This window comes from Haliaeetus leucocephalus, unplaced genomic scaffold (genome assembly GCF_000737465.1).
Source record: "Haliaeetus leucocephalus isolate CR32 unplaced genomic scaffold, Haliaeetus_leucocephalus-4.0 Scaffold730, whole genome shotgun sequence".
Classification (NCBI taxonomy): Eukaryota; Metazoa; Chordata; class Aves; order Accipitriformes; family Accipitridae; genus Haliaeetus; species Haliaeetus leucocephalus.
Genome location: NW_010973166.1, coordinates 1,917,654 through 1,945,089, shown reverse-complemented (window position 1 = coordinate 1,945,089; position 27,436 = coordinate 1,917,654). Strand labels below are relative to the sequence as shown.

Sequence of the window (27,436 nt, the reverse complement as noted above, 5' to 3'; positions counted from 1 at the left end):
TTTAACTGTGCCTCATTCCCCTGCCTGCCTTTCAGGTGGAAAGGAATCCCAGTTACTGATTTATCAGGAGAATGCTGTTTCATGGTGCTTTTACATATCTATTTTAATCAGTGGCTGATCCATTTGAAGCTGGTGCTCTCACCTTTCCCTAGAGCTTTTTACAGATACCTCCTTCCATTCCAATGCTTCTAGTAGATATTGTAATTCAATTCTATTCTTGCATGTAATTCACTAAACTTCAGCAAGATGCCTGTCAAGCAAGTCAATATTTTACACTGCAACTTGAATCCATTTTTTGCAGTGTATCAAAATGCAAATTTATTTTTTCCTCCTAAGAGTCACAATCGAAGTAGAACCAGCCTTGAAATGGGAACACCTAAATGAAATGGCAAACCAGTGGTTGCAAGAATGATCAGCATATCTCCTGAAGTCCAGAGACAGCAAATGTCATCATAAGATCTAGTCAGAAGCGCATTAGAACTCCCCAAGGAGAAAGAAAATGCAGAGTTGGTTAAACATTTATAGGTATCTCCGAGTTTCAGTTGCTGCATGCATAGCATGATATAGTTTCCTCCCAAAGCAATACCCACTCTGCTCTCAAATCTTTGTACTATCACCAAGAACTATTTAATCTAAGTGAATAAAAGGCTCATCGTGCCTTCCCCACTGACTACTAAAAAAAAAAAAAAACCAAAACAAAAAAACCCCCAACATTAACAGCAATCTTCGCCCAACCTAGGAAAACATGAGCCCACCCATGGGGATTGTAGTTACAGTTACAGGAAACACGCACAACCACTGTTTTACAGCACACCTCAGGTAAAACCAGTTAAAATTCCGAGTATGGCTTTGTAGTATTTATAGAGCAATACTATAAATCAGAAAGAACAACTATCACCATGTTAACACATTAACTTCGCTATGAGACTCTCAAAGCTGAGCTTTGCCTGGTTGCCTTAGTGATCTCAATAAACACACTAGGCGACAGCCTTTCGTGATCTTTTATCTCTGATAGAGGCACCCAAATTAAAAAGTCAGGCTGCAGCATGAAGTTGACACTTGGGTATCATGATATCTTCTGGGTGACTGCACACTTGAAAAGTCTTACTCGGAGGCATTTTAACTGGAAAGGCACCTCAGTCCTGGGCAGAGTAGCCAACCTCACATCTTTGGGGGGAGTAAGAAACAAAGGAAGGAAGAAAAAGTATCTCTTTGCCCCAAACCCCTTTTACCTACCTGCACAGCCAAAAGCTAGGTGATACCTAGAAGAGGGGCTGAATTTGACACAACACACATTAGCCTTGGCCTCGATGCTTGCTACTGAGTTGTCCAAGTTGGTAGACCACAGCTTCACTAGAGAAACAGAAAAACAGAAATGAGTAAATAAAAACAATCAACCTCATTTGAAATGCATAATATCTAGTTATTTCATAAATAAGATTCTGAAAAGCCTCATTTGCCAAGACGTTAGTGATTATAAAGGGTCAGTTGCTGCTAATGGCTGGTAAGCTTGAGAACATTCTCAAATGCGCACTGTAGATATTCTGCCCACCTCCATACACACAGGAGATGCTGAAAGTCCACATCTCGTATGGCTGAGAACATCAGAGCAGGTGACTAACCACATGTTAGAATCAGAGCGTTTAAGGCTACCAGAGTGCAGATTCATATAACCAAGAGCAAGAAGGCTTGCAGCCTTTTTGTTCCTTGTCCCTTAGCTGGGATGCAAGAACTCCATGCTCCACAGCAGAATTGCTTTGAACAGAATAAATATACCTAATTGTATGCTTGAGCACAGTGAATGAGAACAACTTGTTTTATTCTCGAGAAACTGGCACTGACAGGAAACAAATCGGTGTGCTGGCTTCCTATGATGAAATATTCCCTTGGTACAAGGAACTCTACTGTTCTACAATACTACCATGTGAACATTGATTAAACTTCGTGGTACCGAATGAGCTCTTCCTCCAAGTACTCACTTCAGTGCTTCACAGGATGACCAACAGAAAACACCAGCAGCTTTTCAAAATAAAGCTTTCCCCACCCTCCACAAACACTTGAAGTACCATTCAACCTTAAAGATGAAGCATGCCAGCTGCTCCCTGCGGAGCCAATCTTACTATTAAAAGCTAGAGATGTAACACTTTGTGCTTGATGCAGATGAAGGGGCAGCACATTGGCATCAAGCCCTGTTGATGCCTACAAGGCAGAAAAGACTTAAATGTTCTCCCTTTCCCCTTTTCTTGATGAGTGGGTTGCGCTGTACTAGCGTATCATGATCAACGTGCTGAGGCAGGAAGCGGAGCAAGCTGAAGCCAATGTTTGAACACGCAAGAGCTACATGAAGGCTTAATCCCCTAATCAGCTCCCCATGAGAGCCTGGGCTTCTTTAGGTCTGTGGCCAGTGGGTCCTCTGCTATCTTTTTACAGAAAGCTCCTTTGGAGGTGAAGTGAGCAAAACCAGCAAAAGAACAGGAATCTTGTTACCCACTGTGGTTAATACATGATGTAAGCAGTCTTATGGTATGTCCCCCCACTCTCTGAGGAGTCCTCTGTATCACCTCTTGGTCAGTCTTTCCCAGGAGCTTTGAAGGAGAAGCAAGGCTTCCACACGGATTACAAGACGATGTTTTAGATGGTCAAGGAAAAGGAGGGGAACATGGGCAGGGTTGTTCTAGCGCACCTACTTTTTAATAGTATGGCAAGCAATGAAAAGCAACAAGATTGCACTATTTCTGACCATACCTAGGAGAACCGCTTCAAGCACAAAGAAAATACATACTACTCAGAGCACACCAAGGAATCATTTTAAATACAGCACTGTGGGTATCTGACAGCTGCCTGGAACCATTCTGAAGCAGCACACACACACACACCAGAAATATAAACACTGATGCATACTGTATTTGCATAAAAGCATTATGTAAAATTCAATTAAAACAGCACCCACCCTGTTGTTGGTTTTCAGAAATAAATCCATTGTCATTTACTGGAGCTATAATATTCATTCTAAACACTGAGCTACATTTCAAAATGAAACCAACAGCTTTGCAAGCATGGCTTAAGATGCTCTCCTCTCCCAAGTGAGACTGGATGATATACCTCCTCCATTGTGTTTTGCACTTGGGGGCGGGAAGGGGAATGGAGCCAGCAAAGACGATTTTGCAAAACAGTAAGACATTAGCACTTTGCTTTAATGAACAGACACCAGAAGATGTAGAGGCTAAGTTGCAGTGGCAGTAAAGGAGATGAAGTTTATGGATGAGATGGTATAGGAAGCAAATAATACCATGATTACAAGAGGACACTGTTGGCAGACAATATAGCTTTAACTTGAGGTGTGCAGGGAGGTCACATGATCTCATAGTTCAGAGTGATGTTCTGCCCAAATCTAGTACTAAAACCACACAGGCTTGTCTTGAAGCCTTCCAACCAGGTATCAATATTTAAAGTTGCATCCAAAGCGGCCAAGTCTCTCCTTGACACCACCTCTAATAAACAAATGGCCATCTGGTCTCAGTTTTGTAGCAAAAGCTAATTGAGGGCTCAGTTTCAACTTGGCTCCTTTTTTTCATTCAAGTTTTCAGGTCATAAGCTGAGCCATTTAATCTGGTGAGGAGTCAACCTGTGTGTTCAAAGCCATCATAATATTCGTTACAACTGACAGACACAGATTAGAGTCTGCAATTTCTGTGATCTAACTGCTGTGGAATACGCTGGGCTCCAATTATATCTTAGTCAGTGCCATAAAAAAGGATATATGCGACATATAACACCACATAATGAAACATGTCAAGTTTTACCTGGAACTGCCCATTATTTTTTAAAAAGAACTGACAGGTTAATAAAGCATAATTCATAAGGGTAGAGTTTATTTGCTGTAGCTTTCAGCAATTTTGCTGAGGTTGAGGAAGTAATTACACAATGTACAGATGTCTCGATAACACCTAGAATTGTGCTGATGAGACAAGCAACCATCCGAGATTGACTATTCCTAAAACACGTGTTCTCAAAGCATATGTTTCCTAATTTTGCAGCTGCTAAGAGAGACAACTATGTGGCCAAATGTCTACCTCTCACCAAACAAGTAGGAAGATGCCTCCAGAACAGCTTTTTCAGTTTAAAATGTTTAGGTCTTTTCAAGATATTTTTTATTTGGTTGGAGCTTTACACCAAATGTGTAAGTTTATAAATTAATTTTCTGTACATCAGTTCTGTGTCTAAACACTGACTAAAAGAGGCAGAAGCCTGTACTACAATAGCTAAAGGTGTTGATGTAAACAGTTGGTACAATGATAGTAAGGATATTTTATCCAGCCTGTCATTCTTGAAACTCTTATCTGGTCATGTGATGGAGAGGCTGCTGTTACTCCGAAAAAGCTGTAAACCAGGAACAGGCTACTGCTACCAGAAAACTCATTTGCAAAGATTTAAGAATCCCTAGGAAAGAAGGAAGCTGCTGAATTGTCCTGCTAGGCAAAATTTTTGATTCACTGCCTTGTGCAGGTCAGGAGGATGATGTAAACTGATGACTGTTAGCAGGCAATGACCACAGGGTATTCCTCCTTGCATAAGACATAGCCAGACAGATCTTTTGGTTGGTATTTTAACTACCAACATCATCTTGACATTTCAAGGTATTCCCAGTTGAATCCAACCACCCCACAAATCTCCAGGAAATTATCAAACTTCTTTTAGCCAGGAAAATGAGCAAACTGAAAGTTCAACCTGATAATTTAAGAGCAATAAACACCCATACTTCCAGTTAAAGTCAGCAGAAGCTGAAGGAGCTAAGTATCACTGAAAATAAAGCCCCAAACAATCCTCTGGAAGTCCTCTACAAAGCTGGGGAGGAAACTCTGATCTGCATTTCTCAAGTTAGTTCCCCTGCTAAAAGGCCATGCTTCTGTTTTATGAAGCCAACCCTGCAAATCTGCTTTGCCCTACTGAATTAAGGGACACTACAAAAAATAGCTGTAGGATTAGCATCCATGGTCTCACTTACCAAGGCAGCATGGAAATTGCTTTCCTTACACGTAATGAAACAGATGCTTGCATTCCTCCTTGCCATGAGACAATGAAAGGTAACCTCTTGCTATGGTTCAGAGATCTCAGGTGCTCCTGTTCTGCTCCACCTCTCCATTTTAAGCCAGGAAATAGTGCAGGGACTACAACTCACAGAAAGGACATAAATCCAGGACTCTTTCTTCAGTTGAATTTGTCAGTACTGCTTGTTACCCCTTGAGCTTCAAAAACAACCCCAGAGCAGAGAACAAATGCTTCATCACTCCAGAACAGATCTCTACCACACTGGAGACTTAAATTCTACCCACAGGGCATCACAAAATATTTTGCTCTATCTGCTAACTTTACCATGGCCATTAAATTACATTCCCAATCCAGAACAGACAGGGATATTGGGTTGAGAAGCAGCTGTAAGTCATTAGCTAAGAGCACTAGCTCCAGCCCTATTCTGGCACTTTGATAGCATCATTTTGCCTTCACAGAATTAAATAATCTTTTCTGCTTTAATAGCAAAAATCCACCCTTTCTTACTTACATCAGAATCACAGCTCCTGCCATTGCTACATGCATAAAAGAACTGAAATTAAGACTGTGCTGTTTCCCCAAGCTGCTTGTAGCACAAGTAAACACTTCAATTTTGCTCACTGCTGTCCAGCTGGTGTACATCTTTGGGTCCTTATAGACATATGCAACTACCTTTGCCCCTTTAAAAGGGGAGGGCATGACAACTGTAGATAAAAGTGAGGTTTTCATACACACAGTAGTTACTTCAAATAAAATAATGCTTTTATGCTCTCATTATCTGCTATTAAAGTAGACAAGATCTTCCACAAATAAGCATCCTGGATGATCTTCATCTAATGACGAGGACAATGCAGGACCTGAGGTCCAAGGATGCTGTTTCTAATTGTATCAGAATCATTTTATCCCTAATAGCGCTCCATTCATTGCCACCCCCTTTGCTGTGCCTGAGCCCTGGCAGAGACAGCTGTGAAGCACTGATGGTAGGATTTTGCATCTAAAAGCTCCTTCTCCAATACATGCCTACCGAGCATAACAGCTGCTTTAAAAATTAGCTTCCAACTTGAAAAGAACGAGAAGAGACAGGCAGATACACAGGCAAGCAGGAAGAACTGGCAAAGCTGTCACTTTTTTGCTGGCTTGTCCTGATCGCTTGACAGGAAAATGTTATACCCATGCTTTCCAGGTAAGCATGGTGAGATTAGCTCCAATTGCTCTGGTCACACCAATATCTATGAGCATTGAGATTTCTTGTTAGAAAGCCCAGCGTGGCCTCACACATGCACAGAAGTAAGAGAGGACAGGAAGGGTACACAGCTCTTGGCTTTCCCACCAGATGCTGTACCTGGCCAAACATGTATTACTATGTACCCAAAGCTGGCCAGGACTCAACCAAACACTCAAGAACATAAGCAGAAGGACAAAAATTTAAGTTAGGCAGGTTTGAGTTAGGACACTCGTCATAGGTATTACCTTTTCCTCACATTTAACCCTTTCAATGTGATCACTGAAACGGAAGGTGGACACTACAACATTAATTTGGACATTTGCTACTATTGCTCTGTACCTTAAAGACTTCTAAAATCTGTGCTTATTTCAAACATTTTGACACAGGACTCCATTTGTCTCTAATGGGCTTGTTACATATGCAAATCACAGGCAAATTATGGTAGAAGTAAAGAATAAAATGTTCCAGCCCAGTTTTATTCACCAAAACCCCAATACACCTTCAAAAGACGTTTGTGAATTGAAATGCAAGTTATGTAGATCTGCAGACTTTACTACAATAATTTCTAAGTAAACACTACACTTTTAGAGACCATTACTGAAAAAGTGAACTGTTCAACTAGAGACAGGAGCTCTGCTTGCAGCTGGCTTTGCAAAACTGGACAACTTGTTAACATGCTAATAAATGCATGTCTACCTGGCAGATAAGCTTTTTCAAATGCATAGCATGAGTAGGGAGCAACGTGATGAAGAGGCTGATAATTTACAAGGTGAATGTTCACTCCTGCTGCATTTAAGCCCACAGAAAACACTCTTGACTTCCAACAAAAAGGGGGGGAGGGGGGGCGGGGAACACTAATTGAGGAACACTAATACAGCTTTCTTTTGAAACAGAATTTAAAAGTATTTTAGAGGGGGGAGTGGCTTGCAGGGTTTAATGTTTATGAAAAATTAATTTATCATCTGAAAGCAAGTCACAAAGAGCTCTGTCCAGAGCTGTATCAGCCCATCTGGGAGGGCTGATCCCCACTGACTATGAAAGGAACTCTAAAGTTCTTGCTGCTTGATAACTCCAATTTGATATTGTAAACATATTAGAGGTAAAGTCTTGTTCATTAGGGATGAAGAACACTACATATTGCTCAGTGCTATCCTTTTCTTTAGAAGTTTCCTATTTCTTCTTAGAAGTGGAACATTTTTCTACCAGTATGTTGGGAAAGGGCTTGTCTTAAGGGTTCTCCAAAAGCCCTTTGTCAAATGGACCCTGGAGTGTGCAAAGCTGGGAGTTGCTCTCAACACTCCCATTCAGTCCACCATCTGACTCTGTTATGTTCCGAGAAACACACTGCACTGGGAAAGCGGGAAGCTGCTCAGTGTGCACACTCTTCAACATTCGGAGCTACAGGTAAAACTGCAGCAGGCATTTTTAACTCCCAATTTTTCCCCAACAACCTTGTTTTTGAAATATAAATACATGCTGCTCTTTTGAAAGGCCCCAAGGGTTTAACTCACCAGGCTTAACTAATGTTAAAACACATTTTGCTTTGTTTAGTGTCCTGGAAAATGCTAGTAGAAAGCATATTACCCGAAAAATGTGAACATTGCACCAAGAAATCTTAATCCAAACAAAGCCTCTGCTTCTCTAAGATCACAACAGTTCAGTAATACCTTAACACATTACTGTCAACTACATTACTGAAGGCAGTTGAGGAATCAGCTACTTGAAATATCACATTTTTGTTCCTCAAAGGGAATACACGGAGTGTATGCCTTCTGCACAGCTACTGAAAAAGAATAATACCTTTGGCATCATCAGAGCCTGAAGCCAATAGCTTTGGGTCCATCAAGTTAAAGTCAACACTCCAGCACCTTTTCTCATGCTCCTGTTTAGAGAAACAAGAAAAATATTGCAAGGTAGTGAGCTGTAATCTGATAAAATAGTAAAAGAAAAAACATGTGCTGTTTGGTATAAATTGTCAGCAGAGCCCTGGACAGAGAAGCTTACTGTGTTTAGGAGTTTCTCAGAAAATATGTTTTCGCCCAATCAGACCAATGCTTACAACAGTATGCTAGACTGAAAGCAGAAAACAGAATGGCAATTTTAAAACCTAAAACAGACTTTTTTTACTTGAAAGAAAAAACAATAATGATTTCAGGAAATATACATTAAAGACCCGTTTTTGCAGCACAGTTTGACTGGCTGTGGTTCCACTGTGTGCTGCTGCTTATTCTAGCAGATCAGTTTTATCTCCCAATACCAATAAGATGCCCATTCAAAGCCATTTCAAACACCTCCTCTCTGAAAGTCCAGGAAACCCTCACCTTCCTGTTGAGTTACTAAACAAAACTTCTGGTGTCTAATCCTATGTTCTTCCACTCAAACAAATATTCTTACAAGACAGCACACTTTCCCAAAACACAGAAGAGCTGTATTTGCTATGCTGGCACATCCCATGTGGAAGCAAAACACTGCATTGAATGAAACCAGAAATTCAATCAAACCCTTTGTTTAAAGTCTTCATACAGGCTTGCAAAACGATGACATGAAAAGCTCACCAGGACAAAGTCACTAAAGGATTTCTAATACATGCAAAGCAGATGTCAGTATGCATGCCTCTATGCAAATCCAAATAAAAAATTCAAGTAATCTGATAGGAAGCAAAATGAGTTTGTTTTAACATAAGCAACAGCTGGTCCTCTCTAGGTTCATTATTCAGCCCCATAAAGAAATGCAAAATATATCTGAGAGAAGAAGAGACAAGATTTATTTTGTCCAGTATAATTTCTTTTTAATTGAGATATGCAAAGGATTAGTGAAAACAAGCAGTACAAAATGGCCAAAACACAATGAAAAAGTAAACAAAGGCTTAAATAGGAATTAAAACTTATGTTGAGCTGTCAAGATGGGGGAAGTGAAGGCCAGTCTGCAGTTCATTATCACTGAGCAGTTTCAATGCACTATGCTACCTACAGAACAGCCTGCACCACTTTCAGTCTCTCCCCAAATGGAACAACCTCTCTTCCAAGCTCCTTGTTCTGATCACAAGCCTCTCAGAATCCATTATATAGAAACACAATGTTCAAATTGCACGAAAAGACAAAATGCCAGAAACTTCTTCCGAAACAGGTCTCGCTGTTGAGCTCAGCCCACTTGTGTGCATACACCGCTCTGCTGAGCGCAGGACTGTATCAGGAAGGGTTCTGCCTACTGCTCCGTTCTCCCAGCCTCGTCACTTAAGTCTGCATTTTGCTCTTCTGCTTTACGAGCACCTGCAGCAGCAATCACTGCAGGATTTTACAAAAGGCTTTTGACAAAGACTGAAGTGAAATTGGTATGGGGAGACAGAGGTTTCTAAAGGAAGGTGAGACAAACAACTTCTAGAAACTCGTTTGTCCCCGTGCAGATTCCCTGCCTGAAAGCAGCAGCAAGAAAACGTCAACTGCCTCATGCCTGTGACAAGAGGATATAGCTGCCTCCCTCAGAGGACTACAGCTCAATAAAGCTGTGCGGATGAGACACATTTACCAAACAGCAGGAGCATCTATTTCACCCTGTGGAATGGAAAAGTCTATTGCTGAACTAGAAGTAGAACCTCAGACTGAATACTGCTCCTCCGACGTGGTCCATGGTGTGGGAAAGTGTTGCTCATTGATTGCATGTTACCTGGTAGACCTTGGATCTTTGTCCCGTGAATCCATCCCAAAGGATGACGGTGCCTTCATAGTCACTGCTGGCTAGCAGGTTCTTGTGGTAACTACTCCAGCTGATACAGCTTAAAAAGAAGAGCCCCAGTCAGTCTTATATTAAATCATACCTTACAACACAAAAATCACTCTTGCAATACGTCAGGCAATTAGTGTCTTCGCAAAGCACGCGGCATTTGATCACGCTACCCCACTGAAACTCTCAGGCAAGGACAAAACCAAAACCCACCAGAAATACAACAAACCTTCCTCTACAAACTAAAAGAAAAGCTTTATTGGCTTAAGTGACATTGCCCCCCTCAATATGAAGTGTTAGGGTTTGGCTTTTTTTTTTTTTTTTAAATGTATTCATCTCTAACACTGCAATTGTTTTGCTATTGAATTCCACACAAATTGTCACAGAGAGCTCAAGGTTTGACTTCTTAGCCTCTTACCCATAGCTACTACTAATATTATTACCATAAAGACAACTACTTAACAGAAGCTATATATGTAAAACACGTAGCTGCATGGATGGCAAATCAAATTCTCCTCTGGCACATATGTAACATTCTATACATTTATCTATGTGCAAATGAAAGTTTGATTTCTGAGAAACTACTTCCAGCTTTCTGTAAATGTGGAAAGACACCCCCCCTTCCTATCCAGAAGGAAACAGCAGTTTGCTTGCTATAGGCAGTTTAGGAGATGTTTCTGATTGAGAGCTGCAAAATATATCGCACGGGTTTATATTTTAAACTGAATTAAGTGGCCATGCAAAACTAAATGACAATTCCACTGACAAACTCTAACCATCAGCAGACAAAACAAGAGCAGAGACACTGCCAAGCCACATTCGTAGCATTCTGGCATTATGCCTCCACTCTGACTCCCAAAAATTGTGACAGAGGTAAGAAAATTTGTAATACTTGTTCACCAATTTTTGGACCATCTGGCACAAAAGCATGCCAGTTGGTATCAACTGTGATGCACGTAGCAGAAGCCGAACTGACAGATCCAATTTGTGCAGGTCAAACATCTCTGGCACAGTTAACTAGATTATGCTAGACTTGGGGCTAATTTTTAACCAACAATATAAACTAGAAGTCCATGATTCTGTAACTTTTTAGCACTGCTTTGATCAGTGCAGCTACACATTAAAATATGATGTAGGTACATGGATACTGACTTAGAAGCATTATACCTTGGCAAATTACTGGTTCTACTATACACTTGCATTCTGTTTTCCTTCGGAATTTACACACAGGAGGAAGAAAATCCTTTTCCTTTTTTAAGGTAGTTAAACATAAACACTTATTTTTCAGTTAGTTAAAGAACAGCAAGAAGCATTGGTGTTCTGCTCCTCACTACAGTCAAACTGAACTTACTAAGGTATGAGTTTTCTAACTGTAGAGGGACTATGCATACCAACCACTAATCATAGCTCACCACTCTTTAGCTACATGGAATCAACAAGCTTATCTGAGGTTCTGGATTAGACAAATAATGGGAGGCAAGAAACTCAACTGGTTTTTAAGACAAATTTGAAGAAATATGAGGAAGGAATAACATGTTATTGGTGCTTGCATCAGCAGGAAACTTCACTGAGTGATCCAAAAGACTTCCAGCTCTGACTTCCTCTGTCTGCACAAGTTAACCTGTAATTTACAGAAATGAGACAAAGACATCCAAGAGGAGCAGCTTTCTGCAAGCTCTCACACCGCTGCATAATGCTAGGAGATAACCTTCAGGACACACTTTCCCCACTGGATTGCTGGGACCTTTCTTTAGAATGGCCAGTACAGACGGACATTTGATGACACTGATTTCAACCTGTCAAACACTTCCCCCTGTGTGCACCTCTGTCTGCCTATAGTCTGTTCACAGACTTGCACATTTCATTCTTATAACAGCATCCCTTGTTTTTAAAACTTTGCATTCAGAAACTTAAAAAGTTTTATTTACCAAATGCAAATCATCATCTTCAACCAGCAGCTGCTAAGAGGATGCTTGAGGTGATACAGCTCAGGCAATGCTTTCCCTGGTTTCGCCTCTTCCACGATACATCATTAACTAGAAAACATTAGTGTCCTCAGCCCTCGTGGGTAGAAGGACTGTCCACAAATGTATCAGCAAGGAACTATCATTAAGCCACCTCTACTACCATTCGGTACCCACACAGAAAAGCAGGTCATGACAGTCTATGATTTACTAGAAGCCTCATTCAGAAGGGCCTAAGTGGCTCCCTGAGGACCAAATGAAGCTGGCAGGCACTGCCTGTCAGGACTGCGAACTGAAGGTTGCAGCAGTCCAGAGATAACCATGTCTGACATCTGAAGCCTTGTTTCCAGGCAGAGCTGTTGGTCACTGACAGAAGCAAAAGTGGTTTAGAGCCCTAGAGCTACAACAGCGAGGCTCTGGGCTGGGAGCAGTCTCCAACTAATGGCAGAGGGGTAGACACTGCACTAGACATTTATTGGTTCAAACCTGTTTCCCCTGCCATCGTATCTCCACTCAAGTCAGGGCTTCAAGGAGCTTAAGGGAAAAAAAAGTAATCTGTAAGTTTAGCCATCACACAAAAGCAGGAAGAATACAGCCCAGGGCCGAATCTTAGAGAAAGCAGTCTTCTATCAGGACGGCTTTGAGAGTACGTCAGGCAGCTTCAGCAGGTAGAGGGTCCTAGAGAAAGGCAGACATGCTGGTGCCACCTTGGCTGGTTAGAAGATGGATGCTCCACGCTAGGGAAACATGAGATCCACATCTGACTGGCAAAAGAGAGCTGGGTATTACAAGCTGAACTATGAAGAAGATAATCATGTAACTATATCTTGTCAAAAAAGGAATCACCCAAGACGATGAAAATCAGGAATTATTGAGTAGGTAGAAAAATATAAAGGACCGAGTTCAACAGTTCTGTTTGAGACGTGATAGATCTAAGGACGTAAGAAGTGTCAGGTTTGCAGAGAGAGGTAATATTTTATCAGATCAATCAATATAGATGGAGAAAAATGAAGGGTTTCTGTGCCCAAAAGCATGTCCATTAAGTCTGGCACAGCAAAGATCAAGCTAAGCATTCTGTCCCACTGAAGTCTGATGGCGTTAACAAGGGGTTAACACTCACTTGGAAAGCATTTGTAGATAGACTTGAAGAGGAAAACAGGAACTGACAGGTGAAAAATGTTCAGGGATTTGCAGCCACTAAGTGGTTCAATTAACACATTTTAAGTCACACACACCATAAATCTTCCATTTTTAAGGAATATGATTAAAGGATCATAATAAGACAAAACCAACCCTATTCCAGCTCTCTGCCTTAATTCTCCCCTCATCACCACCCGACTCTCTTTACAAAGTCTGAAACTAGAGCTTTCTCTTTGACATTGCAATACCTGAGCTGCTTTATAACTTAAATTCTCAAAAGTAACCTTTGTAGAGCACAATTCAGGGTTGGATCAGGTGGAGGGGAGCTCCCTCTCCAGGTGAAGGATGCTTTTTACCAAGGGCTGACTGTCCTTTGGTTGTGTTCTCTGGCATCTGTGATGATACAGGCCTGGAAGAAGACTGTCCTGGAGCTGGGACATTATGAGCACATGTTGCTCTTCCATGTGGGTCCCCTGGGACCTACAAAGGGTTGAGAAGCTACTGTCATGTCCCCCCTCAAGGGAAGCACTGATCTTTCTTCCATGTCCAACACAAGCAAATTTTGCTGAATCTTCAAAGACACCTACTTTTTCAGGTTCCCTTGAGATGTTATCATGGGTAATAAATGGAATAACAGCCTTAAAAATGCATGGAGAAGCAAGTTGGAGAAGGGGAAAGGAAAGGGCAAAGGTGAGATGGACCAAAAATACAACTTACACAGTCTTCAAACAGGTTAAGCATCAAAACCCCAGAAGTTCATAAAAATAACCTTTCATAGAAAACCTTTAGATGACCTGCAGCCACATCCAGGCAGAAATTGAAATGTGGAGGCTATGAGATAGGATACAAAAAATAGCTGCCTAAGGCTGAGATAATGTATAATTCAGCACTGGATTAAAAGGAGTTGTGCAAGACCATCTTTTATTTTAAATACTAGTAGCTGTATTTTTTCAGTTTTTGCTTTGATCCTTAATCTAGAAACAGGGCAATAGTTACACCCCAGAGGTTTGTCTTGACATAAGTTGTGATAGCTTTTCTTCCTAGAAGATTAGCCTAGAGAAACTCTAGTTGAAAACTAATCACCGACGTCCAAAACACTCTAACCTTGGCATCCAATCTGGACACACAGAAATTTTGACCCTGTGAAGATTTATGTGTATCCTTCGTTTTATTCTGAGACACAAGTGGGCCAGCTTGGTTAGCGTTGTCAGTCATGCTGATGTTTCTTTCACAAGCCAGTATTTTTATGGCTGAAATATCTCAAATCCAGGATCAAGTTACCCGGTGTCAACCGCGCCTCTGGCAGTGAGTGTTAAACAGAGTTAAAGCTTTTAATAAGATACAAACTGCTGTGGTCTGACCTGCTTCCAAGTGCCAAGCGCTCCAGATCCAGTCTATTACCATGAGTCAACCGATGCCCAGTAGTTTTAGGACTGAAATGTTTTAAAGGGAGTGATCTATTACTGCAAGGAACATCCACATGAATAACAACGCTAACCAAATACTTCAGAGACATACAGAATTACATGTTTTAAGAAAAAAAAAAAACCAAAAACCAAAACACAACCAAAAAACCACCCCCCCAAAAAAAACCAAAACAACAAACCAAACAACCTTTTCTCTGATCAATCCAAAGAAAAACTCTACTAGAGTTAAGAGACAAATGCTTCTAAAGAAAAACTTCATCTTGTTGCAAAGTGAAGCAGTTACTCTGAGAACTGAAATTCATGAAAGTTGAAGGCGTATTTCCTTATAACCTGTTTGGTGTCAAACACTTCCTGCATTGGAAATACGGGCATCCAACACAACTGCTCATGAGGTTTTTCAGCATAAAGAGAGCTCGTACCGCTCCAAATAGCAAAGACTCTATGATGAAAAACACCATACGGCAAGTTTTTGCTTAATTTAAACTTAATAGTGAGAACTGACTGCCGTTTTAAAAACCGACAGCAATATGCCCATGAACTGCTATTAGGATAGAGCAATCATGCATTTGATTTATTGATACCGAAAAATGAAAACAATAAAATAGTAGCAGCTTCCTAAAAAAGCCTACAATGCTTTGCTTTTACTGCAGTTGACTAAACAGATGCAGCTGATTTTAGAGGTTTGTGGTAACATCTATCACTGAAGTACGGATGCTGCAAACAGAGTGGTAAGCACACAGAATACTAAACATGGATTTCAAAAGCGTATTTACCTAACCACACTTGCACATCACCTATTGTAGATTAACGAGGCCTAAAGCCAATTTTTTACCTGAATGCTAGATCTCCTTATTTTTCGCCCCCTGCAACTTATGCCAAAACAACAAATCTGCCTCTTGAATAAATCAGAGAAGAGCTGTGGCTCGCTGCTAGCTGTTCATCCTCTTCTCGTCCTTTCCAATCTCCTTCTGCGCGGGGGAACTACAGATTATTGTCTGCCATAGCTAGGGACACAGCAAGTCATAATTAGCTCACAGGGTGCTGTTTATAGCTACTACACAATGCCAGGATTTGTTTCTGTACTGAAGCTATGAATCTGTAAATGGGATTTTTATGAGGATTTATGTGTCATCTTGTGTTTTTCCTGGAAGCTTATGCCACTGTCATTCCTGGGGGACGTGATGCACATTTACCAGAAGCCCAACACACTGACTTCCTCTCCATTCTTAAAAACAGGGATGAGAAAGCTCAGCAGATGATGAAAAAAGAATGTATTTAAGAAGCAGGTGGGTGTAAAAAAAAAGGGGGGTTGGAAAAGAGGAAGAAACACTCAGCTACAGCTGGTACCAGGGCTCTGCTCCAGAAAAGCCTACAATCAATTACTGCTGGCATGAAGCTCAACCTTTCATCAGGCACCCAGCTGGCACACAGCAGAGCAGGGCTTCCCTTACCACAGCTGCTCCAGGCCAGCAGACTTGCTCTTGGCCAGACATGAGTCTTCGCAAATGTTGTCACCTGTCTGCTTTTATAAAAGCCCATCAGAGCTGCTGCTCCTCCAAAAGCTGAGTCACCAATGTAACCGCTAATGATTTATGTTCCAGCATCATCACTCTGAACAAGGTTAACCAGGATCAATTTAGGGTGAGCATCCCATGATGTGTCTTTGGAAAGCCAAAGTGCCTGCAGACAGACAGCTCTGGTGCCGCGTGAGGATGGAGAGGACGTTACAAGCTGTGCCGGTGTCACACGCCAGCTTCAACAGAAGAGACATGTCACCAGATCCCATCTGCACACAGACTCCTGCATCTCTGCTGCGAAGAGAGGTACCGCCCATGTGCCACAGTAGAAATACATCTGTCTTCAATATCAGAAAGGGCACTAGCAGGTAGAGTAAGCCTCTGGAAGAAGCTGCACCTCCACCCAAATTATGATCAACAGCTTTAAGCGAAGGCTTTTTACAAAGAGCAGGCTCCACTTGTTTAGATTTTTTTTATTATAATACACACACATTTTCAGCATACTGCAATATTCTGTAATGAAATTACAGCCTTCATATATAACTTCTCCCTCAAGCTACGCCACTTCAGAATACCAAGTTATTATGCTGCTCGACACTGCACCAGCGAGCCCCAGCACCAGTGACTGGCAGCACAGCTAATGGATATAGTAAGGATGCACTCAACTAACAGCCTAACTTTATTTGTCAAAACCAAGAGCACCCACATGCTGAAGGAAGGTTGATATAATGTGGAGGTGCCAATGGGAAAAAAAAATGCATTTCTTTGGAGGAATGAGAGAAACTAGGGCAAAGAAATGAAAGAAGAGGACCCTGTCCACCTCCACTGAGGCACAGAGCATCAGAGGACAATGCATTTAGCGTCATCATATATATATAATTTATATATGCATGAAATTTGAGGAAGAGAAGAAATCTTAAATGCAAGCAGTGTCTTGTCCGGAGCACAAACCTGACAAGAGTAACATCAGTGAAGGTACTAACGTGGCTCTTCTCACCAGCAGCTGCTGGAGAAGGGAGAACAACCAACCAACTACCTAATGACTAGCAGGATCATCAGGGTAGATCCCCGTCAAGTTTGAAGTAGCAAGTCTGGAAGTCTTCTCAGACAGACTGAGAAATACCAAACACACATTGCTTCTCCCCTTCTAATTAAGGCAAAAGGTATTAATCGACTGCTAGATGGTTCTCCTATTATTCTGCTCTTCTCTCCAGAATAATGAAGCTGAATAGCGTGAACTCTGCTATGACTCAGTCAAAAATGCTGAACATTTTACAAGACCAGCAAAACACAAGCTCCATAATCAGTATGGCTTATCAATACAAATCCCTCTCAGACTGTTTTTACCCATCTTGAAAGCCAGTCCTAGGGCCGGTTGCATTTACACCTTTTCCTTCACAAAACAGTGTTACACAATTCCCACGAATAATCAGCATGACTGCTACAGGAGCGACTGATCTATCTTAAGAAACGCATCAACTAAAAAACTAAGTGTGACTTTTACACTATAAAGCAGGCTTGCAAACACTAATCTTGTTGCACAACATTTTGTTTTCGTAGAAGCCGGACTGTTACATAAATTTATTACTTACACTTTTGTGGGTGCTTTACTGTTTTTAAAATGTAGAGTACCAAAAAACCCAAATGAGTTCAGCAGAGATGCTGGAGACTTGTATTATAATACTGAATTGGTTTGATTGCCTGTATTATTTACTTTTGAGCTTTAACAGAATTTTTGAATTAGGATTTTTAAGTTATGTTAGCTGGATTCTTTCAATTGAAGTTCTGACATGGTGGTCTATATTTCTTTGGTTTAAGTCATCTAAAAAGATAGAAAAATAAATAGGTTGACAGTAACGATAGCAGCACAGCAGCAAAAATCAAGCAAGGTCTCTTCCCAAGAGCTTGTATTATGAGGCCCAGCAGAATAGTACTTCAGGCAGACAAATTCATAGGCAGAAGGCGCAAATAAGGCACATTTCCTGAGGACTAACAGCCTTCAGCAGAATGGAAAGGATCTGGTTGATGAAGAGAAGAGAGCATGAAGGAATCTGTGGCCATTAAGAAGAACTGGGCACAGAAGTTACCTTGAGACAACCTAAGACTTTACCTGGAGCATATCTACTACTCCGCTTTTACTCTTCTTTTAACTGATTAGGTATCCAATGGCATTTGCAAGGAACACAAAACCAGTTCACTACCCTATGTCTCTTTCTCCTCCAGATACACGGGCCTGCTATCACCTTGGGATGAGCCCGGCATACACAAGTAACAGTGCTTGTGCCACCTGATCCCACCCAAAGTTCAAAGCAAGCTTTCCATTGGCTCCTGCTTTCCTCCTCTCCCCTCCCATTCCCACAAAGGATAAAGAAAGCAAAACAGCTACTGCACGTGAACAAGCAAATTAAAAAGGCCCTCTGAGTTCAAATACAAAGTCAACACCTACCTGATTTTGGAATTACAGGTCATTTCATTCTCAGGGTAGTGAATATCCACCGCGTCCTGAATGACTGTACCATACTCATAGACTTTAATCTTCTTTGTCACCCCAGCGATGGCAAAGTAGTCACAGTCTCGGTCGAACTCAATACTGAGGAACAAAAGCATAGGTTGAGAACTGTGTAACACAACACATATACTTACCAGCAGGGCATTTTACCACCTAAACATCTTGGTATGGCAGAGCTAAGAATCACAATTTGCAGTTAGCAAATACCCAGTTCACAACGCCTCGGTCAGGTCTGGCACATGCCAACAGCATGGAGTTCTTGCTGTCAGACACCATTTTCTAATCCCCTCCATACACACCCACTTCTCCATTTACTGAAACAGACTTTTTGTGGTAGCACAATCTCCCTCCTGCAGACAGGATCTTTGTTCAGATGCTCTAGAGGTTTTCCAGTTCAGCTACACCAGCTACATTACATGGTAACCAAACGTCAAAGCTGACAGCTCGCCCTGGAAACGTGCTTAACATTCAGCTGCATGCTCTATGATCAACGTGCTATGGGATGACTGCCCATTGATTTCTCTCAGTTGCACCGCTGCATCCCTTAGCTCCTATATACAGCAGCTTGGTGAACTTTAAGTGTTAATGCACAGCAAACCAGTACTTGTGGAAAAAAACCTTCTACATTCCCTGAGTAACAACAGAAGGTCGAAACATATATCATCAGTACTGTAAAAGCCATGCATGCTATGACTTCCACTTAGGGTTGCTCATGGAAACCGAGGCACCTTTTTTCTTGAACTGCAGGGCAAGTTTGTAATAGATATCAATGAAGTTGGAAGTAAAAGCAGTCACCTTATAACAAAGTTAAGCTGCAAATGAGAAAAGCCTGAGGTTATACATGAAATACATCTGAGAGAAAGGCAGGCAGCAGATTATAAACAGCTAATGTCATTGCCACCTTTGCAGCTTGGAAGGGCTCAAGAGAAATCTATTAGACATCTAGCAGTCAGGGAAATCAGCCTGCTTCCTAGGAGCCCCTGCCCTGCCTGCAGTGACACGGGTTGCAGACAGGGCAGGGTGGATGTGCACATACACCTACCTCCTTTCAGAAGCATCGGCCTCAGCGAGAAACCAGTTTGCTGCTCCTCCCAGAAAGGGTTTGGAGGTAGCATTTGCCCTCAGTCAAATGATCAGTAACCAGCTCTCCTCAAGTCTCTTGACTAAGCAATTAATCTACTACTTTGAGAAGTGTCCTTCAGGGTTCCTCCACTCCGTAATTCATTTCAGTCTCTGTTGTCCCTGTCACATTTTGTTCTTCCAAGAAGCCAGAGCATTTGTGAACCAGGCAGCAAGTTCTGAACAGCAGCAGAGAAAACTGAATTTACACTGATTTCACATTCATACAGCTCGGAAAGTCCTGAAGCAGGGGTATTTAAGGTACCTTTCTACAATTAGAAAGCATTAAACCAATTACAAGAAGAGGGAGGGCTCATTAGGCTGCCCTCATAGCTATAACAGCTACAGTTTTCTACCCCTCAACATAGCTGAGAAGTCAGAAGCACTGCAATGCTTTCAAGGGAAGATAAATTTAAATGCCAACAGAGTTTTCAAGTCCTTGTAAAGGAGATATCATCAAGTTTAAAAATAACTATGGAGAGAAAGGATTGTCGATATGCAGTCCAATGGTATAAAATCATTCAATGAAGCAGCTTGCAACTTGGCCTTTTAACTCAGGCACCTAAACTTCTCCAAAACAGTGGCAGGAGATGGTCCCACTCATGACTGCTTGCTTGCTAGAGGAGAAACAAGCTAGTTGGGTCAAGCCCACAAAATTGCGAGCCTCCAAAAGGCAAAGAAAAGGAACATGCTTATGGCTGAGGAATAAAGCAAGCAAGCCTGCACCTATTTAAATAAAACAGGAGAGGGAAAGAAGGCATCCAAGCAGCCAGACTGCTCTCCCCCCACCCCAGATCTACCCTAGTCTAATCACTTTTTATACAAACAGGACTAAAGCACCGTTCAGGCCTGTCTTGTCTTGTCAGCTCTCCCTATTCTATGGAAGAGTTTTATAATTGAAAGCCTCTATAACAATACAATAGATTTATTTGTACCACAATCTTAATTGAACCACTGCCTCAGCTCCTGCTCGCTGCCCTGTGGATTCAGGTAAAGCGCAACTAAACTGATGGCAGCGATTCATCTACTTGGGTTCAATTTATACCCTTAGCCTTCTGCTGAAGAAAAAAAAATAATGTATTGCAATGTCTGGTAAAAAGCCAAGTTATTAGAACAGAATAGAAGCTCTCTCACCTGGGGTGGGTTTGCTTCTATAGCATTAATTTTTTTTTTAGCATAGAGACATGCTGTAGACATAACAAATGAGTATTTCAATATGTCTATAAAAGTTAATGCATCATTAAAAAAATTAATAAAAAGCATCAACCAATGAAATTGATCATCAGACCTGTGACCTTCAAACAGCATCAAAGACACTGCAGAGAGGAAAAGGATGCAGAAATAAACCACCACCTGTACAGATGTTTGTTGGCTGTGAGGCAGGCAGGCAAACCCAACACAGCAAGCCTAACACACACTTGCACCTTGGCCTCCATCATCTATGCACAGTCCTGGTACAACAAGTGTTCTCACTTTCTGCCAGTCAGCTTTTAGCAAGCGATTTACAAAGAAAAATATGAAAAAATCTAAGTAGTTAATCAAGTGGATTATTTACCATATAAAACTATTCCTAATATTTGCAAAGCTCTGCTTCCCCCTGGGCTAATCAGGATTAGGACAAACAGCCCACTTGCATAGCAACAGTTATTTTCATGCTTTTTCCTACAAAGTCTTCTAAATACGTTTAGTATTAAGCAAGGCTTATTTGCATTTAACTAGCTCGATGGTATTCCTGTCACTTACTGCTTGAACTCTTTGTGTCAATGTAAGCGCTTGCTTATATACAAGCTTATCTATATGAAAATTCACAAAAGGACTTAGTTTTGTCAAAAGACCCAACAGGGGCAGCTCTGAAGAACAACAACATTCTGGTTTCCAGGTGACACATTTCTACAGTCAAAGTGAATTAGTCATTAGCATAATGATAACATGCAGTAAGAGTAATAGGAAATACTTTATCCTTTTTGTCAAAAAGGCCATTGAGTCAAGAAATAAACCAGCTAGACAACAGCATCCACTTCACATGGTGAGAGGCACAAAGCCACCAGCAACCCAAAGCAACACATAAAACATGCATGCAATGGCTATTAGTGTCCTGCTAAAATAAGAGCAATGTGCTTTGGTAGCACTATTTTAAGTAGACTTAACTTGGGACTGACAATGAATGTTTTCACCCCCTCAGAGGGCAGATGGAGCACCAACTGTCTGTGTGTGCTACAAGCCTACCTCAGTCCTAGCATGAAGCAACCTCCTCTAGAGACAGGAGACCAGTTCAGACTTTTTTTTTTTTTTTTTTTTTTAAAGTAAGCACTGGAGGTAAGGCATATTTTAGATCATTTGAACATCCAGTGACGTTCCCTTTTGGACTAGCAATAGTCCTTGCTCTTCAAAGATGTGCACATTAGAAACAATTAGCAATTGCTCCTTTTTTTTTTTCCAACCTACTTTTAACTCCATATTTCTGACCAATAAAGACTACCTAAATTTTTATAAGGAATCTTCAGGGGACACAAGAACTCCTGGATATTTGAAAAAGACTTACAAATGTGCAACAGAATTTACTTATAAAAATCAAATTGAAAGGAACTGATTGTTTTGTTCCAGGGAAAACAGAAGAGAGTGCCCTGGTTTCAGCTGGGATAGAGTTAACTGTCTTCCTAGTAGCTGGTACAGTGCTATGTTTTGAGTTCAGTATGCGAAGAACGTTGATAACACTGATGGTTTCAGTTGTTGCGAAGTAGTGCTTAGACTAAAGTCAAGGATTTTTCAGCTTCTCATGCCCAGCCAGCGAGAAAGCTGGAGGGGTACAAGAAGCTGGCACAGGACACAGCCAGGGCACCTGACCCAAACTGGCCAAGGGGGTATTCCATACCATGGGACGTCACATCTAGTATAGGAACTGGGAAGGGGGGGGGGGGGGGGGGAGAATTGCCGCCTGGGGACTAGCTGGGTGTCAGCGGGTGGTGAACAATTGCACTGCGCATCATTTGTACATTCCAATTCTTTCATTATTACTGTTGTCATTTTATTAGTGTTATCATTATTAGTTTCTTCTTTTCTGTTCTATTAAACCGTTCTTATCTCAACCCACGGGTTTTGTTTCTTTCCCCCAATTTTCTCCCCCATCCCACTGGGTGGGGGGGGAGTGAGTGAGCGGCTGCATGGTGCTTAGTTGCTGGCTGGGGTTAAACCACGACAGAGAGACATCTCCCATTCCCAAGTCACTATTTTCTTTTTCCTAAGAAGTTAATGACTAGTGTCCTATGGAAATACCACTAAGAGCTGCTAGAAAATAAACACATTCTCAAGGGTTTTGGTTTCTCTGCTGCTTATCTTTATTCTCAATCTGTGAGATTATAAATCATTTTATTTTAATACTAAAACCTACAACCTTGGGGAGCACTCATAGCTAACAAATGGAATTATGAAATAAATTGCTTCTGAAATATATCTGGAAGCTTGGCTTGGTGTTGAGGGTAGACCAGTGGGGAAAAGAGTAAAGAATGAGTATTTACCAGTTCTGCCGTTGTATATAAAGCCTTGCTACATTTGCATCCTGATGGTGTGTGCAGTTGTTCTCCACATCCCAGGAGGACACATTGGAGTTAGAGAACACATACAGATGGACAACTAAATTGATTAAAAGAATGGAGCAACTGCCTTACCAAAAGAGTTATGAACAAGGTGACAACGAGACTGATGTTCAACAAGTCACTCCACACTAGAACTAGGAGGCACTCATCAGAAGATTGATTTGGGACAGATGAGGGTTTCCCCCTCCCAGTTACACTTTAAAAGCCCCTCCCACCCCCCACCACTCCAGGTACTTACTCCTGCAGGACATGATGATGGCAGAGTGAGCCTGACAACAGTAATCCATGAACAACTGGTCTGTACCAGATATTAAGAGAAATAAACATGGATACACCCTTTTGTATCCCCAGTGTAATAACTGTGGATGCTGGGAGGCTGCAAGGAGACAACTCTACAGGTAGTAACCAGGTTGGCATGCTCTGTGGTCTTCTGCAGGGACAGCACAGGGCTAGGTGCCCTCCAAACCAACCCCTGGGGCAACTCACACTGTACTTGAAATTGCAGTTTGAAACACCCCGCGCGTCAGACTGGAGGGGCACCTAGCCCAGCGAGCTTCTGTGAGAAATGGGTATGTGCTATATCTACTCCTTCAAATTGGGGGGGGGGGCGGTTGCATCTAACTGCATTTGCCTTTAACTGCATCACTAGTTACAATTAAAGGTCTGCAGTCAACTGCTCCTCTCTCCTTTCCATATATACACTCTACAATTGCTACTATAATCATAAATGCCTCAGCTGTGACCGTAGGAGTTGCCATTTCCACAAAGTAGATGACTCAGTCCCTCATGGGACTATATATATATGTGTGTATATATATATATATTTTCCTCCCTGAATATACCAAAGCCTTTCAGCTCTACTTCTAACTAATACGGTTCTGTTTCTATTTCTGTATCTCTAACCCCAACTGCTATCTTGCTGTGGGCTCCATATTTATTTGCAACTTGGATATATTGTTTTCAGTTTCAGGGGACTTAATTGGCGGAAGGAAGGAGAGATAACGGCACCTTTTGCTCTTCACTTGCATTTCCTTGAAGTCTTTCTCACTTTGTGCTTCCACTCCCTGGCCTCCAAGGGATATCATGTCACTTCTAACAATCCCAGGTCCCAGCACCTTACAGCCTGGTTGCCTATCTTCAACGCCCATTTTGAGGTATAGAAGTCAAAGATTAGAAATTTAGGTTATAATCCAACACCATGGCCACCACTGCAGACTGTTCAGCAACTGGGACCAATACAGAAATTGGTATTAATATCACATACCTTAGAGACTGTTTTTACAGCAGACTGATATTTTAAGGCAAAGTAATTAGTGTCACTAAGCATGCACTAGCATACTAATTTGTAGTTTTTAAAAACAAAGCTATATTCAGGCATAGGAAGCTGCTGTTAGAGTGCTCAGATTTTGTGCTCCATCAGCTCAAAGTCTAGTTTTTGTCACATATAACAACAAAGGCTACTGAGATTAAGTATATGAAGTTTTGGTATCAAAAGACTGTTTTGCTAAAGCTGTGAGTGGTTGAAATTAAGTGTTGCGGGTTTTTGTTTGTTTTTAATAAAGCGACAGTTTAATTAGTTACTTCTTACTCCAAAGCAGCACCTAAATAGCAGTCACTGCTGCTATTCTGAAGTCCTTAACCTGTGCCACAGGGACAAGGATAGACCACTGCTGGTTGAATGTATTCCGTGATTCAAACCTCTGTGCTGCTAAATGTTTTCCAAAATATAAACTGAGCAAACATACCACAATCCCAGACAGGTTGTTGCAACCTCTACTCAGGAAGAACCACTTAAAGAAAAACCCTTTGATTCTCTAGACTGCTACATGGATAAATTAATTGTATAAATCAGACTCCACTTAAATCATCCTATCAGAGAGCAAACACCTTCACCCCAAGAATCACATTCATTTGGGTTAGATGTGACCCCCAGATTACCAGAAAATTGCCGATTTGTCCTCTAATCAAGGTAAAGTTGTCTTGGCTACTATAATATGGCCTCTCAATGGATCAGATTTAAGTCTAATGGAAGTCTAATGAAAACCATGGGACAGAGGACCCCAAACTATTTCAGTTTGATCCCATTCCTTGGAGTTGTTTGGGATATTGCAGATCCAGGTTCAGCAGCACCAGCTGCTGTTGAATGGACCTTCCATTCAAGGGGTACCCTCCCTGCCATCATACCCCCTCCAGGCTTCAAACATCTGATGGGAATACGCTCCCCCTAAGCAAACCTCTATTTGAAGCATAAAAAGATGATACTGGAAAGTCAGCTCTGTGTGATGATTATCTCCCCCCCCCCCCAGCTGGGCAACAGACAGGGAAGGGCATTATAACATTTAATCGAAGCCCCACTGCACAGAGAAGGACAGTCCTCAGCTCCAGGCTCCCTTGAGAAGACATTATTGCACCAGTCATGCTGCAGTCACACTTTCAGCATCTTTCTTGCAGCCACAGTAGCCTGGAGTTTTATTTTGCCCCATTTGAAGAAAGGCATAAAAAGGTACCACATTGACAAAGTAATGTCATTAGACCTAGTTCCAGGCCCACTTCATGCTCACAAAAATCCTTTTAAGTGTAATGAAATGCCATCAGTTCTAACAGAGACCACTTAGTGATACCCTCATTCCATAAAGAGCTTGTTTAAAGGAGACTATTAAATCTGAATTGAGGAGGTTTGGTGGGCTTAGTTCCATCTCACAGCTCTGAAATCAAAACCAACAGAGCTACTTTCATGCTTTGTCATAGCTAGATAAGACAGAATCATTCTTTTTTTTAAACCCAATGAGAGAATATACTATGCTACGAGAGATTAATTATGCTTCCTGCAATAGCTCAACTTTCAGAACAATGATCCCCTCTGCTTTGGGGGGGAAGCAACCTTGAACCTAATCTCCTCTAAATACAACCCAGAATCTCCCAGGAAGCCATAGCAGACTTCCAGCCTTGTCTATAAGACCCTATAGCTAGAGACATCCTGTTCTACTGCGTAAATTTTTTTTCACACATGTATTCAGGGGAACCTGGCTTAATTAGCACTAATGATGAGAAAACCTATAGGGAACTACTGAATTTTGCAAGCAACTGAACATAAAGCGTATTGATGAAAAGCCACTTTACTGCTAGGCGATGCTCTTCTGCATGCTGAAGAGAAGATGACGACAATCCCAGGGTTTATATGCCAGATACACAGAAGTACAATGAGCCAAAGCCATTGCAAAAGAACTACCATGCAAGTTAATGAGGATTAGATTCAGTTTTTCCACAAACACCATTTTAAATAAGCTAGAGTAGAGAAATGTTAACTAAAAGTGCCAACAGTTAAATGCAGAATGTTTCTTACAACACTATTTAAAATTCAAGCCAAATTATCAGTCTGCCTGCTGTAATATTTTGGGTAACCTATTTATATTTGAAAACCAGGATCTGCCATTTCTCCCAGCTGGGCTCATACACAGTAGGGTACGAACAGCTCTGAGAGTAGCACGAGCACAGCCTTAGTTACAAAATACTAAGGTGGAAGAGGTTTTAAACCAAACATACTCCAAACATACTCAGCTGCCTTCTTTCTACATTCAAGCTTGGGAAATATTTCCAGAAAGGAAGGTGAAGACACATGCAAAGAAATACATCTGAAAGAGCTCAGCGCAGCAAACCTCCATCAGTACTGAGACTGTAAACACAGTCTGTCCATAGGCTTCAATTCATGATTTGTCCATGATTTAGCTGCAGCAGTGGAAGACATTTCTGTGTCCAGCTGACCGCATTGCCAGAGGTCCCGTTTCTCAGAACAAATCACCACCCAGACCGGTGCCCCAGTACACAGCCTGCCATATTATTAACCCAAGGCTCCAAGTTCACCTAACACTGTCACCAGCTCTTCTGCCAGACACCCTGCAACAGAGCATAAGGAGGGACAGCTGGAGAGAATAACCTCTTTAGACACCTCAGCTCAATCCAACAGGCACCATGAGTCAGGACACCAGCCTTCATAAATATTGGGTCCATACACTGCAGATGAGACACCTCAAGCCAAAGAATAAGCTGGGCCAATTAACTCCGATGGTCGTGCTGCCTGGTGACGATGGAATGAGGTTAAAATTCCATTTGAAGCATTTTTTCATCCAACTGCTAAATCTGTTTCAGGAGATTGTTTTGATGGTGCTTTGAATC

At 41.6% G+C, this 27,436-nt stretch overlaps 1 protein-coding gene across 2 annotated transcripts in view; it reads right to left on the bottom strand.

Moving 5' to 3' along the window:
- Positions 1-27,436, bottom strand: part of RFWD2 (ring finger and WD repeat domain 2, E3 ubiquitin protein ligase) — a 121,837-nt gene that overhangs the window by 54,915 nt on the left and 39,486 nt on the right. For both annotated transcript variants that reach the window (XM_010580646.1, XM_010580647.1), the window contains exons 10-13: positions 18,489-18,632; positions 9,938-10,046; positions 8,075-8,156; positions 1,237-1,353 (exon numbers count right to left, since the gene is read on the bottom strand). In XM_010580646.1, the coding sequence (XP_010578948.1) occupies positions 1,237-1,353; positions 8,075-8,156; positions 9,938-10,046; positions 18,489-18,632 (452 nt within the window). The remainder of the gene's footprint in view (positions 1-1,236; positions 1,354-8,074; positions 8,157-9,937; positions 10,047-18,488; positions 18,633-27,436) is intronic.